The following is a 14578-nucleotide window of genomic DNA, read 5'->3' as shown; positions in this document are numbered from 1 at the left end:
TTCGCGCAAGCGCAAACTTTCTATGTTTGACTTTCCCGTTGGACATCGCGGGCCGGACTTTGTGCACCACTGTGTAGATCCTTACACTGATACAACCATTTTAGGTTTCTCCATTATATACCTAAAGTAATCACGTAATCTTTCGTTTACCGGTCTTTTTTGTTATTGTTGTCCAGAGGCCTAAAACATTCTATCATTGATATTATCTTTACTTGTATCAATTTATACCATCGTCCATTTTCTTTTTAAATAAATTTGAGATGAGTGGTTAAAGGTAGGCACAAAGTTAAAGAACAACTTTCACACTTCATTCGATTTATTGTAAGTTAAATTTAGAATACAAAGCTGAAAGATGATATCCGATAATATTGTGTGACGTAAGAACAAAGCAATAAAGTGACCTATCTTGCTTGCTAATAACAAATATAATAAGTAGGATAACTTTTTTTTTTAAATCTCATTTATCGCGTTACTTCGTACCATCAGTTTTCAAATTCAATATTTTCAATATTGTATTTTCCCTTCATTTAACCATGAAACATACCAGACATCTATCTTAGGTATTAAAAGTTATTAATTAATGATTAAGTTTTCAGACTATATAAATAATTAGTGTACATATGAATACATTAGTGTTAAATAATAAAATATTTTAGTATTTGATTAATAATAGCATTTGTTATAATTTGTTGCTGCTTCTCTTAACAGTTCACATAGTTCTCTGTAAAAACCAAAACTAAAAAATCAGAATAAAATTGTGTAAGAGAACTTTATAAGACCAGTATTTCTTTTAGAAAGATATATTCCACTCAACGTTGCTTTTTTATAACCTTCATAGTATGAAGAATTACGAATACTGTTTATATCGGTATTAATGTTGTTTCACCGTTCATCTACGACATGTCATGTAACACCCGTGCTCTCCTCTGAGCGAAATGTTATTTTACTTTGGAATACTTCTTCACTAAATCTTTCCCTATCCGAGGAAGGTCATACAGAGATATTCCCAGCCAGAGACCCAAGTATCCACCAATCAGGCTAAATATCTCAATAGCCTGAAACAAAAAAGTTGAACACTCTTTAGTTATCTTTAACTTTAAAAGACGTTATTTAGTCCAAATAAGTAACAATATTGAATTATTAACTAGTGTTTAGTAAATCATTTCAAAAATCTCTCACTTTTTTACTATTATGTAGAGATAACCAATTACCTTATTTTAACAGTCCTTTAAAATCTTTAATTTTGCTTAGGACTGTGTGATACCTTCACATATTTACAACAGGATTAATAGATCTAGAAGTATTTGTTATTAAGAGTAGGGAAGCATATATTTTGTTTTATTATTATTCTAAAAGTATCTAGAACTATACGCTAGATTTAATAAAAATATTTTAAAACTAGTAAGTTTTTTATTCATCGTCACATTGTAAATTTCAATGTAAAAATGACCAGTTCAATGAATTGAAACGTTTGTTCTTCATCGTCAACTACAATTAAGATTTTATTGGACTATTTGTCCGAGGAGAATCAAACCCAGATTTTTAGGTCCCACCAGGGGATACGTAAATAAGACCAAATAAATTAAAGTAGGATTAGGCCTCTTCTCTTGTAATTATTTCTATAATTTGTGTGTAAGGAATGTGAATTGTTGTCCATTCTTTGAATTATTCCTTTTTACCGTAGAAATGCTTAATCAAATTGCACGAATTCCAGTGAAACCTTACTGAGTAATATATAGCTTTGGTTTAAAAATCATATGGTTTCATTTATTTTTTTATAATCGTTTACGTTGTGAAAGTTTGGAAAATTTTGTTGAAAGGCAAGCTTTTGATAAAACATTTAAAATATTTTATTTTAAAACTTATAATTTCATAAAACTCCATTTTATATATCTCGACGGTTTTTAATTGGTTGATATCATTTAATAAATTTATTTTGATATTCTATTTTGGCGATTGCAGGAGTCATTACTTCTGGTTATAGATCGTTAAAAACTCGACGAATTCTGGCAAATATTTATCGTCGACGACCTACGACCTAAGCACTCACAATGACATCAAGTCAGAAAAGATACAATATTTTTGACAATGTAATTCTTGGTTGAGATAAATTAACATGTAAATATCGATTGAATAGTATGAATAATAAAGATGAATATTTCTATCTCTGTATATTCTGTTTAATTAATATTTACCTCTAGTCTTGGCTTGTGAACGTACACCTTCTGTTCCGTGGTTCTGTAGAAAACACGAACCCATGCTATGTTCTTCCTTGAAGAAAATTATAAAAGGAATTTTTAAATAATGGTTCGCTATTCGTTTGTAACAATAAATGAACACACAGCTTTAATAAATTCCATAATAAGTTATGACATTCATGCGGAAACAGATTACTATCACCTAAATTTACTATTGTCAGTAGTTTCTCTTTAGATTAGACAAATTAGAGCGGCAGTTTTCTTGTTAAATCTAGCCAGAATATGACATTCGTTCTCGTACAACTAAAGAAAGTTCTTCAGCATTTCCAACTGAAACTACATGTGTTATGTTAACTGTTCCTATTGAAACTAAACAAATTAAAGCGGATGTTTTCTTGTCAAAATTAGCTAGGTTATGACCTTCGATTTCGTAAAACTAAAGATATTTTTTAACGTTTCAATGGAACCTAAACATATTATGTCAGCAGTTTTTGTTGAAACTAACTAAATCTCGTGGCCAGACATGTCCAGGTGGTCAGGACACTGGACTCGCAGTCTGAGGGTCACGGGTCCGACTTCCCTTTCTAACAAACATGCCCGTCTTTCCAGCCATGGGTGTGTCATAATATAACAGTCAATCCTACTATACGTTAGTACAAGAGAAGCCCCAAAGTTGGCGGTGAATGGTGATGACTAGCTGCATTCCCTATAGTTTTATAATACTAAATTTATGGATGGCTAGCGCAGATAGCCTTTGTCTAACTTTGAAGAGAATTCAGACTAACTAAATTACATTACAATTTCCCGGTAAAATTGAATATATTTTTAGCAACATCTAGAGTAGCTGTTGTTGTTTTGAATTAAGCACCAAGCTACACAATGGACTATCTGTGCTCTTCCCATCATGAGTATCGAAACTCGGTTTTTAGCGTTGTAAGTCCGCAGACATGCCGCTGAGCCACTGGGGGGCACATCCAGAGTACTTAAAAGGTTTAAGAGCAGCTTCTGTCGAAACTAGACAAAATATAGTTTTAATTACACTTGACCAAAGTTTTATTCTCTTTATATTGGAGCATAAAATTAAAGTCCAACGTTTGATCTTTATATCATTTCTTCAAGCAATTACAGCAAAATTTTATAAAATAATTTCAAGTAAAGGCTATATTTTTGTCATACTATTTATTACGTTAACAAGCGAAGTCCATCATATCTTTAGCATTCCCCCTTCCCCTCCAAACATATCTTTAGCATTTGTCTCCCCTTCAAACAAACGCTAGGGTTGTTTTTGTTTTATTGAACAAAGCCACATTGGGCTGTCTTTGTTGTCCACCGGAATGATTGTATATTCTTTTTAAATTTCGCACAAAACTACACGAGAACTATCTGCGCTAGCCGTCCCTAATTTAGCAGTGTAAAACTAGAGGGAAGGCAGCTAGTGAACACCACCAACGAATAATGGGATTGACCGTCACATTATAACGCCCCCACTGCTGAAAGGGTGAGCATGTTTGATGTGATGGAGATTCGAACCCGCGACCCTCGGATTACGAGTCGAGTGCCTAAACCATCTGGCCACGCCGGGCCTCAACCACGGTGCATTAAACTTCGGATTTGAGGATTGTAAATTCGTTATCTCAACGATGTCTCACTAGAGAACCGCTGTTGTAGCAAACTTTTTAAACTTCAGATAGCTACTTTGAAATGAAGCGTCAATAGGCCGGGCATGGCCAAGCGTGTTAAGGCGTGCGACTCGTAATCTGAGAGTCGCGGGTTCGCATCCCCGGGGCGTTATAATGTGACGGCCAATCCCACTATTCGTTGGTAAAAGAGTAGCCCGAGAGTTGGAGGTGGGTGGTAATGACTAGCTGCCTTCCCTCTAGTCTTACACTACTAAATTAGGGACGGCTAGCACAAATAGACCTCGAGTAGCTTTGTGCAAAATAAAAAAAAAACAACAAATGAAGCGTCAACAGTCGCGCCGAGGTTTTCTTGTATCTTATTATGACGGTATGCATTTTTCCTACAAATCCATGCCTTATTTTTATGAACTTATGCAACTATTCGAAGGTAATTAGTACCAAAAACTTAACGAATGTGTACAAGAAACACTTCTTTAAATATCTTTACTTATTAATTACTAAAATATTTAATTTACAATAGTCAATTTACGTGTAATTCAATGTAAGAAATAAAATTTTTGACAAATCAAGAAATATTCATAAAAATAACTTGTACATTATTTAAATGTATAAACAATCGACCTACCTGGCGTCATCCAAAGTAGTATAGTTAAGTTCGTCGTCCATGTCCTGAAACATTAAATAAATTATCTTGCTGACAACAGTTGATTGTTTAAACACTTAATACACGTAAAGCTGGTTTTCATGACAACATTTCTTCACAGGCTAATCAAAGAGGATGCTTCACTTACAAGTCAAATGTTTAATAAACCTTTGAAAAAAAAGGAGTACATATCTGGTGAGATCCTGTGAGATATCAGGTTTTCAAAAGAACTCCGAATCTTACTCTTTATTTCAAAGTACTAACAGAATTAGAGAGCGCGCTGAAGGATGACAGACACAGGCATCTGAAAAAGAGGTTTCATCATTTGCAGCGAGGTAAACAGGTTTTGAAGTTTTCAGGCATGACCCACGATAGACTAAAATGACTGAATGAGAAACAAAGTAACACGAATACCAACAGATTACTAGTTTAACTTCATAATAAATTTTTGACGTTCACCATATACATAATTAATATTAATTTCCAATTAAAACAAACTACCTGCTTATAGCGAATTTAAAAACTGGTAGTAAGTTTAGCTATTTAAATATACCTTTCTTACGTTCTGCGTGTGTGTGTGTTTTCTTACAGCAAAACCACATCGGGCTACCTGCTGAGTCCACCGAGGGGAATCGAGCCCTTGATTTTAGCGTTGTAACTCCGAAGACGTACCGCTGTAACAGCGGGTGACAACGGAATTAGTCGAAATATTATCTGTTTAAATTATTCTTTCGTAAATAATTTCAACAAAAGTACGAACTCAACTAATTAATGAATATATTCCACAAAAGGTAGGACTGAATTATCTAGGTGTACTACACATGAATATTAATTAACTCTTCAAATTAAAATAAAACCCGTGGTGTCTCATGAGTGTTTTTCAACTCCAGAATCAATACAGATGAGCCTCATATGTGCCCTTCCGTGGGACAGCAGTAAGTGTATGGATATGTAACGCTAAAATCATATGTTCGATTCCCTAGCTGGATACAGCAGATAGTCCAGTACGGCTTTGCTATGAAAATACATATGCTCCTTAAATGCTTTCAACAAAGCGTAATGAACCACCATAATATGATTCACTGAGGAACTCCACAATAATTCTAACAGTACACACGGGCCAAAAGCAGACTTGTTCTTGAAACAACACTTAAAACCTTTTATCTCAAATGCTAGGGCTACTAAAATTCTGATAATAGTGAAAAACAATTGATCTTCCGAATGTAAGACAAAATTAATTAATTTGTTCTTCATATTATTAGTAGTAATATCATTATTTTTCACCAGCGTACAGAAAAATATTCTTTGCAATTCATAGAAATATTTTTATGTTGTTTCTCGGAGAGATCTTATGTTATTTCATCACTACAGGTCAAGTTTATTTTCGAAGACATTAAAGCACACAAAAAACGACTAGATATAATGCGTCAAAATCAAAGTACAGTTTCTAAATAAATACCTTCAAAAGTTGTACAGCTATGTCTAAATTAGTTCTTGAAAGTCGAAATTTCCACCCTCTAAAATTTTCTAAGTTCTTCATTACTACCAGTGTAAACTCTTCAAAGCCATACAAGCATTGCAGGAATGTAAAAACCATTTGCACACCCTTATACTACCAGTCAGAAATGCTGTGTTTATGCTAACTAGAAACGCTTTGTTTTATGAGAGTAAACAATACGTATTTTTATAACAATGTCTCCAGTCTTATTATTATTGATTATAGTTTTACAAGCCGTTACAGAAAAAAAAAGCTGCGAATATTTTACTGAAACCCGAACAGCAGTAATAAATGCAGTGTTGTTTATGCTATAGAATAGTTTTAAAATTAATTCAAGTGTCTTCGTTTTCTTCATCTTGAAGAATTTCTCTAAGACCTTCACTTTCTGTCATTGAAAAAATCCGGTGTTTATTAGTTGTAAAATAATTTGTGCAACTTATAGCGCAGTTATTGGAAACTACCACTTTGAGGTTTCATTTCATGTCTTGTTTTTCATTCTTTCTTGAATTCGTTCTTGTACTTAGTCTGTACGTTGTTTTGCGACTATTTCAGTGAGTTTCCTAACAGTAAACGATTACCATAGTAATTTTTCTACTCTCGTGAATTGTGATTTATTCTACAGATTTTTGTATTTCGCTTGTTAAACGCGTGTTTACAAGAAACCTCAAGCACAAAACCCTTTGGCTCAGTTAATAATAGTTGGGCGAAAAATATCCAATGCAGCAGCAAACTATTAAAAAACATATGGCATTCAACTGAATGCTTATGCACTTACATAGCTTGATATTTATTCTCCATAATTAGACATAAAACTTTACAAAACAATATAATTAATATTTGCTAATTTAAATAGAGGTAATAGGAGTCGTAAAAATATGGAAACAAGTTGAATCAAAATGCAAAGATTATATGTTCAAGTTTACAAATAGTGTCTACATTATTTTCTCACCTACAAATCCCCATTTGTACCCTACGAAACATTTAGATATGGATTCAAAATATGTTATTTACATTAATAAATTTTTAATTATCTTGTTAGATGAGTGATCTACTTACGTTTATAATAAATGGTTTGATTGACAGGTTTAAAGTTTAATATGATTGACTGATTTATAAACTGGAATATTAACATAGTTGTTTTAATGGTTTTTTCGAACTAAGAAAATAGTAATGTTATTTTACTTATGTATTAAACCTTAGATTTAATAAAATCGTTCAAGAATAATTTGTGAAGGACAATTATATTTCTAACTCCCACGTTTTTATTCTCTCTTTACAATCGATAGTCACAGAATTTATCCATTTTCTTGTGATGCTTTTGTCAATAGCTGCACAGAAACATCTATTAATACCCAGATATTGAAGAGTTTGGATGTTGTAAGAGATTTACTGTTGTACATTTATTTTAGTGCCTACGCTTGTTTCTATATAACTTTTTTTGGTTTTTTTTGCATGTGATGTATATTCTTGACTATGCATTAAGCAAGTTCCATCCGTTCTCCGAATTTGTAGAAGCTTCTTGAAAGTGAAAATCAACAATATTTGTTTTGCAAAAACGCGCTAGAATATTGTTGAAACGTCGAGAAACTTGCGTGAAAAACAGACGCACCGGGAGATTATTATTGTTATACAGCTACAGTCAGTGTGCTATAGGCCTCGGAAGCTATAATTGTGATTAACGTCTATCAATCTGAAAATTACAGAACTGGACCAGGAATGTTTATAGATTTTGAACATTACAAATCGTTCAACTTCAGTGAAGTACTTCGGACGTTAGTATTTCTACGAGGACATTAAATATCGTCATCATTAAAAAAAAAACAGCTTGTAAGCAATGCGAGGCCAATCAAGCTAGCTAGCTACAGCGAGGTGTAACAATATCAACTCAGAATTAAATTTCTCAACCTGTACCTGAACCATTGATAAAATATTCAGTTCTAGACCAGATATAAGACTCAGTATTGTTTGTAATATTGTGGAACTCTTGTATATAAACCATCATTTGTAATAACTATTAGTAATAACCGTTATAATAGGATGTATTATTTTTTGTTTGGATATTAAAATATATTTGTGTTAAAAAGAAAATTGTGTGTGTCGATCTCGTTGGCAAATAACATAAATTTAATACATGTTAACTGTTAATTAGCTTTTAAATTCACATTTTCGGTTATATGAAATAGTAATACGTTAACATGCGTAACACAATAAATTGGAGACTTATATAAATAACTTTATAAATGTTTTGAATTTCGCTCAAAGCTACACGAGGTCTATCTGCGCTAGCCGTCTATAATTTGGCAGTGCAAGACTAGAAGGAAGGCAGCTAGTAATCATCACCCACCACCAGCTCTTGGGCTACTCTCTCATCAACGAATAGTGGGATTGACTGTAATATTATAACGCCCCCATGGCTGAAAGGGCGAGGATGTTTAGTGTGACGGAGATTCGAACCCGCAACCCTCGAATTACGAGTCGAACGCCACCTGGCCTTTGAGGGACATAAATCGGAGAATCGTCCGAAATAAATTACGCTACGTAGCAATGAAAATGCCGAATTACGGCACATATAATTCCTCTCCCACAATTACGCGTACAAAAAGGCCAACGCGCACTTGCATAGCAGCCTGTAAACAACTGAATCATGTGAAGGAAGGCATTTTATTTGCTCTTTTTTATAGGAAGAATTTGGGGAAGATTTACGATATTTTTGAGAAGACAAACTTTATCTCAAAGGATAAAACCTTTTCCACAACTTAATTTTTCAGTCTGTAATATATCTCTCTCTAGTAGCTCGCAATGAAGTCATCTGTAATATATCTCTCTCTAGTAGTTCACAATGAAGTCATCTGTAATATATCTCTCTCTAGTAGCTCACAATGAAGTCATCTGTAATATATATCTCTCTAGTAGCTCACAATGAAGTCATCTGTAATATATCTCTCTAGTAGTTCACAATGAAGTCATCTGTAATATATCTCTCTCTAGTAGCTCACAATGAAGTCATCTGTAATATATCTCTCTCTAGTAGTTCACAATGAAGCCATCTGTAATATATATCTCTCTAGTAGCTCACAATGAAGTCATCTGTAATATATCTCTCTATTGTAGCTCACAATGAAGTCATCTGTAATATATATCTCTATTGTAGCTCACAATGAAGTCATCTGTAATATATATCTCTCTAGTAATTCACAATGAAGTCATCTGTAATATATCTCTCTCTAGTAGCTCACAATGAAGTTATCTGTAATATATCTCTCTCTAGTAGCTCACAATGAAGTCATCTGTAATATATATATCTCTAGTAGCTCACAATGAAGTTGTCTGTAATATATCTCTCTCTAGTAGCTCACAATGAAGTCATCTGTAATATATCTCTCTCTAGTAGCTTACAATGAAGTCGTCTGTAATATATATATCTCTAGTAGCTCACAATGAAGTCATCTGTAATATATCTCTCTCTAGTAGCTCACAATGAAGTCGTCTGTAATATATCTCTGTAGTAGCTCACAATGAAGTCATCTGTAATATATCTCTCTAGTAGCTCACAATGAAGTCATCTGTAATATATATCTCTCTAGTAGCTCACAATGAAGTCATCTGTAATATATCTCTCTCTAGTAGCTCACAATGAAGTCATCTGTAATATATATCTCTCTAGTAGCTCACAATGAAGTCATCTGTAATATATATCTCTCTAGTAGTTCGCAATGAAGTCATCTGTAATATCTCTCTCTCTAGTAGTTCACAATGAAGTCATCTGTAATATATCTCTCTCTAGTAGCTCACAATGAAGTCATCTGTAATATATCTCTCTCTTGTAGCTCACAATGAAGTCATCTGTAATATATCTCTCTCTGGTAGCTCACAATGAAGTCATCTGTAATATATATATCTCTAGTAGTTCACAATGAAGTCATCTGAAATATATATCTCTCTCTAGTAGCTCACAATGAAGTCATCTGTAATATATCTCTCTCTAGTAGCTCACAATGAAGTCATCTGTAATATATCTCTCTCTAGTAGCTCACAATGAAGTCATCTGTAATATATCTCTCTCTAGTAGCTCACAATGAAGTAATCAATATGAGTTTTCTTTTTCTTTATTTTTTTCCTCTAAATCTGTTAGCTGGTCAGACTTTATAGAGCAGTGAGTAGCGAAGCAAGGGAGAGCCCAAAATGGGACACTACAGTTATTTTAACAGATATTTGAGGTTTGAATGATATAATATTATTTGGACAAAATTTCATATCTTTTTATTATTGTAAACAGGATTGTTGTTGTCAAACGTGGTTGGAGTGCAAAAATATCTAGCCTAGTTACGCCATTGAGAGAAAGCAATCTTATCTTGTGTGTGTTTTCTTATAGCAAAGCCACATTGGGCTATTTACTGAATCCACCGAAGGGAATCAATCCCTTGATTTTAACGTTGTAAATTCGAAGACTTACCGCTGTACCAGAGTGGAACATCTTCTCATGAAGATATTAAACCATAAAGCTCAGTCGCATGGAATGCTTGCGAAATCCTCCGCTTTCTCAGGATTCAGAGATGAACGACCACTTGTCCCAAGACCTTCTACATGCAAGATTATAAGTATGGATCAGGACTTAAAAGTTGTAAAGTGGAAGGAAGTGGTGAGCGAAATGAGTTGTACAAATGACTCCTGTGCGTGAGTACGTTTATAGAGAAATAGCTGTAATACAGGGGAAGTCCCACCCATTCGGCCACAGAAACCACGAGCCAGTGACACAGAGAGATTCTGCGGCTAAAGACTTCCTTGACTGCGACGGATGACATTCTTGGTGCCTTGTCGTGCTCTTCAAGCTACAAAGTGTGTTAGCCATTAATCAAAGCTAATTTCATCTGTCCAGACCTCCAACACAAGCCAGAAATAGACAAGTCCTTACATCACAGGGGATTAGGAGACACATCACCGAACTTCACTCAGCTTAAGTGTGACCGCCGTCGCATACAAACAGCTACTCGGAGTCATAGGCGAGATATGGGTACAAGCCAACTATTCTAATTGTAACATGACGTATTCACCTTCATTGGTGCTACCACTCTCTGACACCCCATACACCCCTGCTACTATAAGAATAAAATATAAATAAAATGTTTCATTTTCACACGATTCAGTCTTTACAAGCTACTACGAAACTATATAAATAATTTAATCTTATATGTATTCAGAGCATAAATGTCTCTGTTATAATTCTTGTCGCTAACTTCGCACCATAACTGCTTAAAGCACTTACATCTGTTAAAAGAATCCCCAAACTTCACGCAGAAAAGTGTTTTGTTAATAATACAACATTTGATTTATTTCTTTAAATAAAATGTTTAAAATCGCTGAAGGTTACACTAGGGTTAAACATTCTACATTATTTATTTATCTGTTGGTACTTATTCCATTTTTTTCCTTATTAGATGCGGCTCATAGAATGACAATGAGTTTTCTTTTCCCCTCCTCGAATACAAACTTTTATCTCATAGCTCTTGGTTAAGGCACTCGACTCTAATCCGAATGTCGCGGGTTCGAATCCCCATCGCACCAAACATGCTCGCCTTTTCAGCCGTGGAGGCGTTATAATGTTACGGTCAATCCCATTATTCGTTGGTAAAAGAGTAGCCCAAGTGTTGACGGTGGGTGGTAATGACTAGCTACCTTCCCTCTAGTCTTACACTGCTAAATTAGGGAAGGCTTACGCAGATAGCCCTCGTGTAGCTTTGCGTGAAATTCAAAATAAACAAACAAACAAACAAAATCTGACCGATTTAAGATCTGGTTACAGTTTTGGACTCAGGAGGTCAAACAGTGTTGATTGGTGTATTTTACCATGTCCAAAGTCGCATAGATTAATTTACTCTAATCCTGCCTATAAGAATTTCAACTTGAGGTTTAGCTGATAAAGATCCTGATGAATAATTGAATAAGGTGTACGCTGACGTATAAAATATAGTTAATAAAAATGAAAACAAAAAACGTCTCATAGATTAATTAACATTAATCCTGCCTCAAATAATATCAATGCCACGGCTATTGAGGATTCCCTATTGTTTTGTACGTGAAATATATTAGAAAAAGAAGAGAAAACTAAAAATATACAAAACTGAACACCCCTATAGATATAACTCTTAAAAAATGAAAATTTCACAAAATATACTAATTTACATTCATTTTAACTTAGCCATTTAAAATTCAGAGAAGTTACATTTTAAAAGGAATTGTATTCATTCATCCAACTATTCCATATACAAAATAAAATAAAACCTGCGTAGATTTTATTGTTTTCGTAGTGTAAAGAAACACAATGCGTTATCTGCACTTTGTCTACCGCGAGGGATCAAAACCCGAATTTTTGCGTTGTTCGTAAATTTACCGTTGAGCCACGGAAGGACATCACGTAGAATCTCATCAGTCAACGACTCACGCAAGAAGTTGTAAAGCCGTACGAACCAAATAATTACAGCTCTATATCTCTGTTAGTAGCAGACGTCTTTGACTGCAGACACATCTAACCATTTGGAAAAGACACGAGTTTCATTATTAGTGAAAGTACAAGAAGTAATAATAAATAAAACTTACTATTCCGAAAATCCAAATTCAAAGGAGGTCTAGTTCAGTCTACATTTTGATCAACAAGTGTTATTGGATTACGTTTGATGCAAGAAATGGTAACAACAAACCGTGTATCACGTATTTGATGTTTACAACTATAGAGCCAATTAATCAATAGAGTAAACTCAACTTTATGGAAAATCCCTTTCAGTTAAAGCACTTTAATAAAACTTGTTTGTTTTTATAAATTTAGATATCAATGTTTTGAAAAATAAATATTTCTTGATACTATATGTCCAAGGCTGTAATGTGAAAATTAATATATTTTAAACAATCGCTTATCAAGAATTCATATATCCAACTATAATAATTTAAGAATAAACTTTGTACACACTGAATATTGGATTCAGAACGATCATTTTGAGAGATGTGCCTAAAATTCAAAGGTAGCTTTTAAAATGTCTTCAAACGAAATGCCTCTTTCATGCGTATACAGACTCTTTGCGACACCGTAAGTATTCTCAGGAAAGTTTTATCGACAACTGTCTCCTGGGTTGAATCCCAAGACGTTGGAGGTAGCTTTCAAAAAGGAATTTCGTTTGCCTGAAGCCATTTTAAAAGGTACTTTTCACTTTTACCAATTTGCTTCATTTTGATGTTTGTAAATGGACTTGTACTTACTTCTTGTACTTGCGGCCAGATATAGGAGTCACCATTGTCAACAATAAATAACTCTTTTCTAGAAAAAAATCAACAGATAAGGAAACAAATTAGTCAAATAAAAGTAACAAATCAGTTAATTCTTATCAAAGTATACTATGAAAATGAATCTTTTATGATTGTGATAAAAACAAAACATGTGAGGAAACAAGTTAATTAAATGAAAGAATCAAATTAGTTTATGCTTAAACAAGTTATACTGTGAAATTGAATATTCTATTATTGTATCTATACGCAAACAGCGGACCCCCAGTGGTTCAGCGGTATGTCTGCGGAATAACAACACTGAAAACCAGGTTTCGATACCCGTGGGGGACAGAGCACAGATAGCCCATTGTGTAGTTTTGTGCTTAATACAAAACAACAAACAACAAGAAGAAAACAGTCCCAAATTAGCATTATTATAATTCATATCCTAACAAATCCAAAATCTGTGACGTACCGTAGGTTCAGACATAGGAGCGAGTATACACGTGTAATTGACATTATGGATGTAGCTTTAATGTCCAATATCTACATTTTCCGTATAGACTAATTTAAACAGATCCCAGCAGTACCAAATTTTTGTAACGTATAGGGAAAACTGAGATATACTAGTGATAGAGTAATTCAGTGGTGGCTATGTTGCGTCTGTTTACCCCTGAGATGTCTATTAGGCAATAACATGATAGACTGATTTATGTAGGATCGTTCTGGAGCTAGAACACCCAAGACGAAAATGGTTGCAGCTCAAAGATGGCATATAAAGTATTTACACTGCAAAGCCCTGGTGAAGAATTGCTCTTGTATTGTTGGTGTCCTAAATTACTAATGGTGAAGGATTGCGAGGTCTAATCGGACATTGATGGGAATGGCTGAAGTATATCTCATGGCAAGTCTTAACCTGTTGCTCTGTATCTTTTCACTCATATTTATATGTATATACTCTCCATTGATTACCTATACAGCAGTATACACAATAAAATATTTAAAGGTTAAGAGCCAAGGTAATTATGTAAATATGATTAAAATACTCGAGCGATCAATGTTTTTAGAATACAATTAAAAACTTTATTATAAGCTATTGTTTAGTCTTGAAATAAAAAGTTTTAATGGTGTAACTTTAACCTTGTTCATTTGAATATTTTAATTACGTGATAAAACTTTGATATAGTATAAGTAATCTTCAGCTCTATTTCCTGCCGCAAATTTCAGTAAATATATCGCTTTAGATATCATAGTATTAATGTGGCTAGTTGAATTTTCTATAAAAGGTTATTCCCAGGTACTTCAGTATTTCTTCAGGAATAAGAGAGACTGATAAGAGTTGTAA

General features: G+C 33.8%; 1 protein-coding gene across 1 annotated transcript in view; it reads right to left on the bottom strand.

Moving 5' to 3' along the window:
• Positions 1–338: 338 nt before the first annotated feature.
• The window catches only part of LOC143250587 (epithelial sodium channel subunit alpha-like), a 59276-nt gene continuing 45036 nt past the window's right edge, over positions 339–14578 (bottom strand). Inside the window, exons 10-13 of the mRNA XM_076501378.1 lie at positions 13228–13285; positions 4464–4507; positions 2196–2271; positions 339–1055 (exon numbers count right to left, since the gene is read on the bottom strand). Coding sequence (XP_076357493.1) covers positions 939–1055; positions 2196–2271; positions 4464–4507; positions 13228–13285 — 295 coding nt within the window. The 3' untranslated portion in view covers positions 339–938. The remainder of the gene's footprint in view (positions 1056–2195; positions 2272–4463; positions 4508–13227; positions 13286–14578) is intronic.

This window comes from Tachypleus tridentatus, chromosome 5 (assembly GCF_004210375.1).
Source record: "Tachypleus tridentatus isolate NWPU-2018 chromosome 5, ASM421037v1, whole genome shotgun sequence".
Classification (NCBI taxonomy): domain Eukaryota; kingdom Metazoa; phylum Arthropoda; class Merostomata; order Xiphosura; family Limulidae; genus Tachypleus; species Tachypleus tridentatus.
The sequence above is the reverse complement of the archived record's forward strand: the minus strand, read 5'-3'. Positions and strand labels throughout refer to the sequence as shown.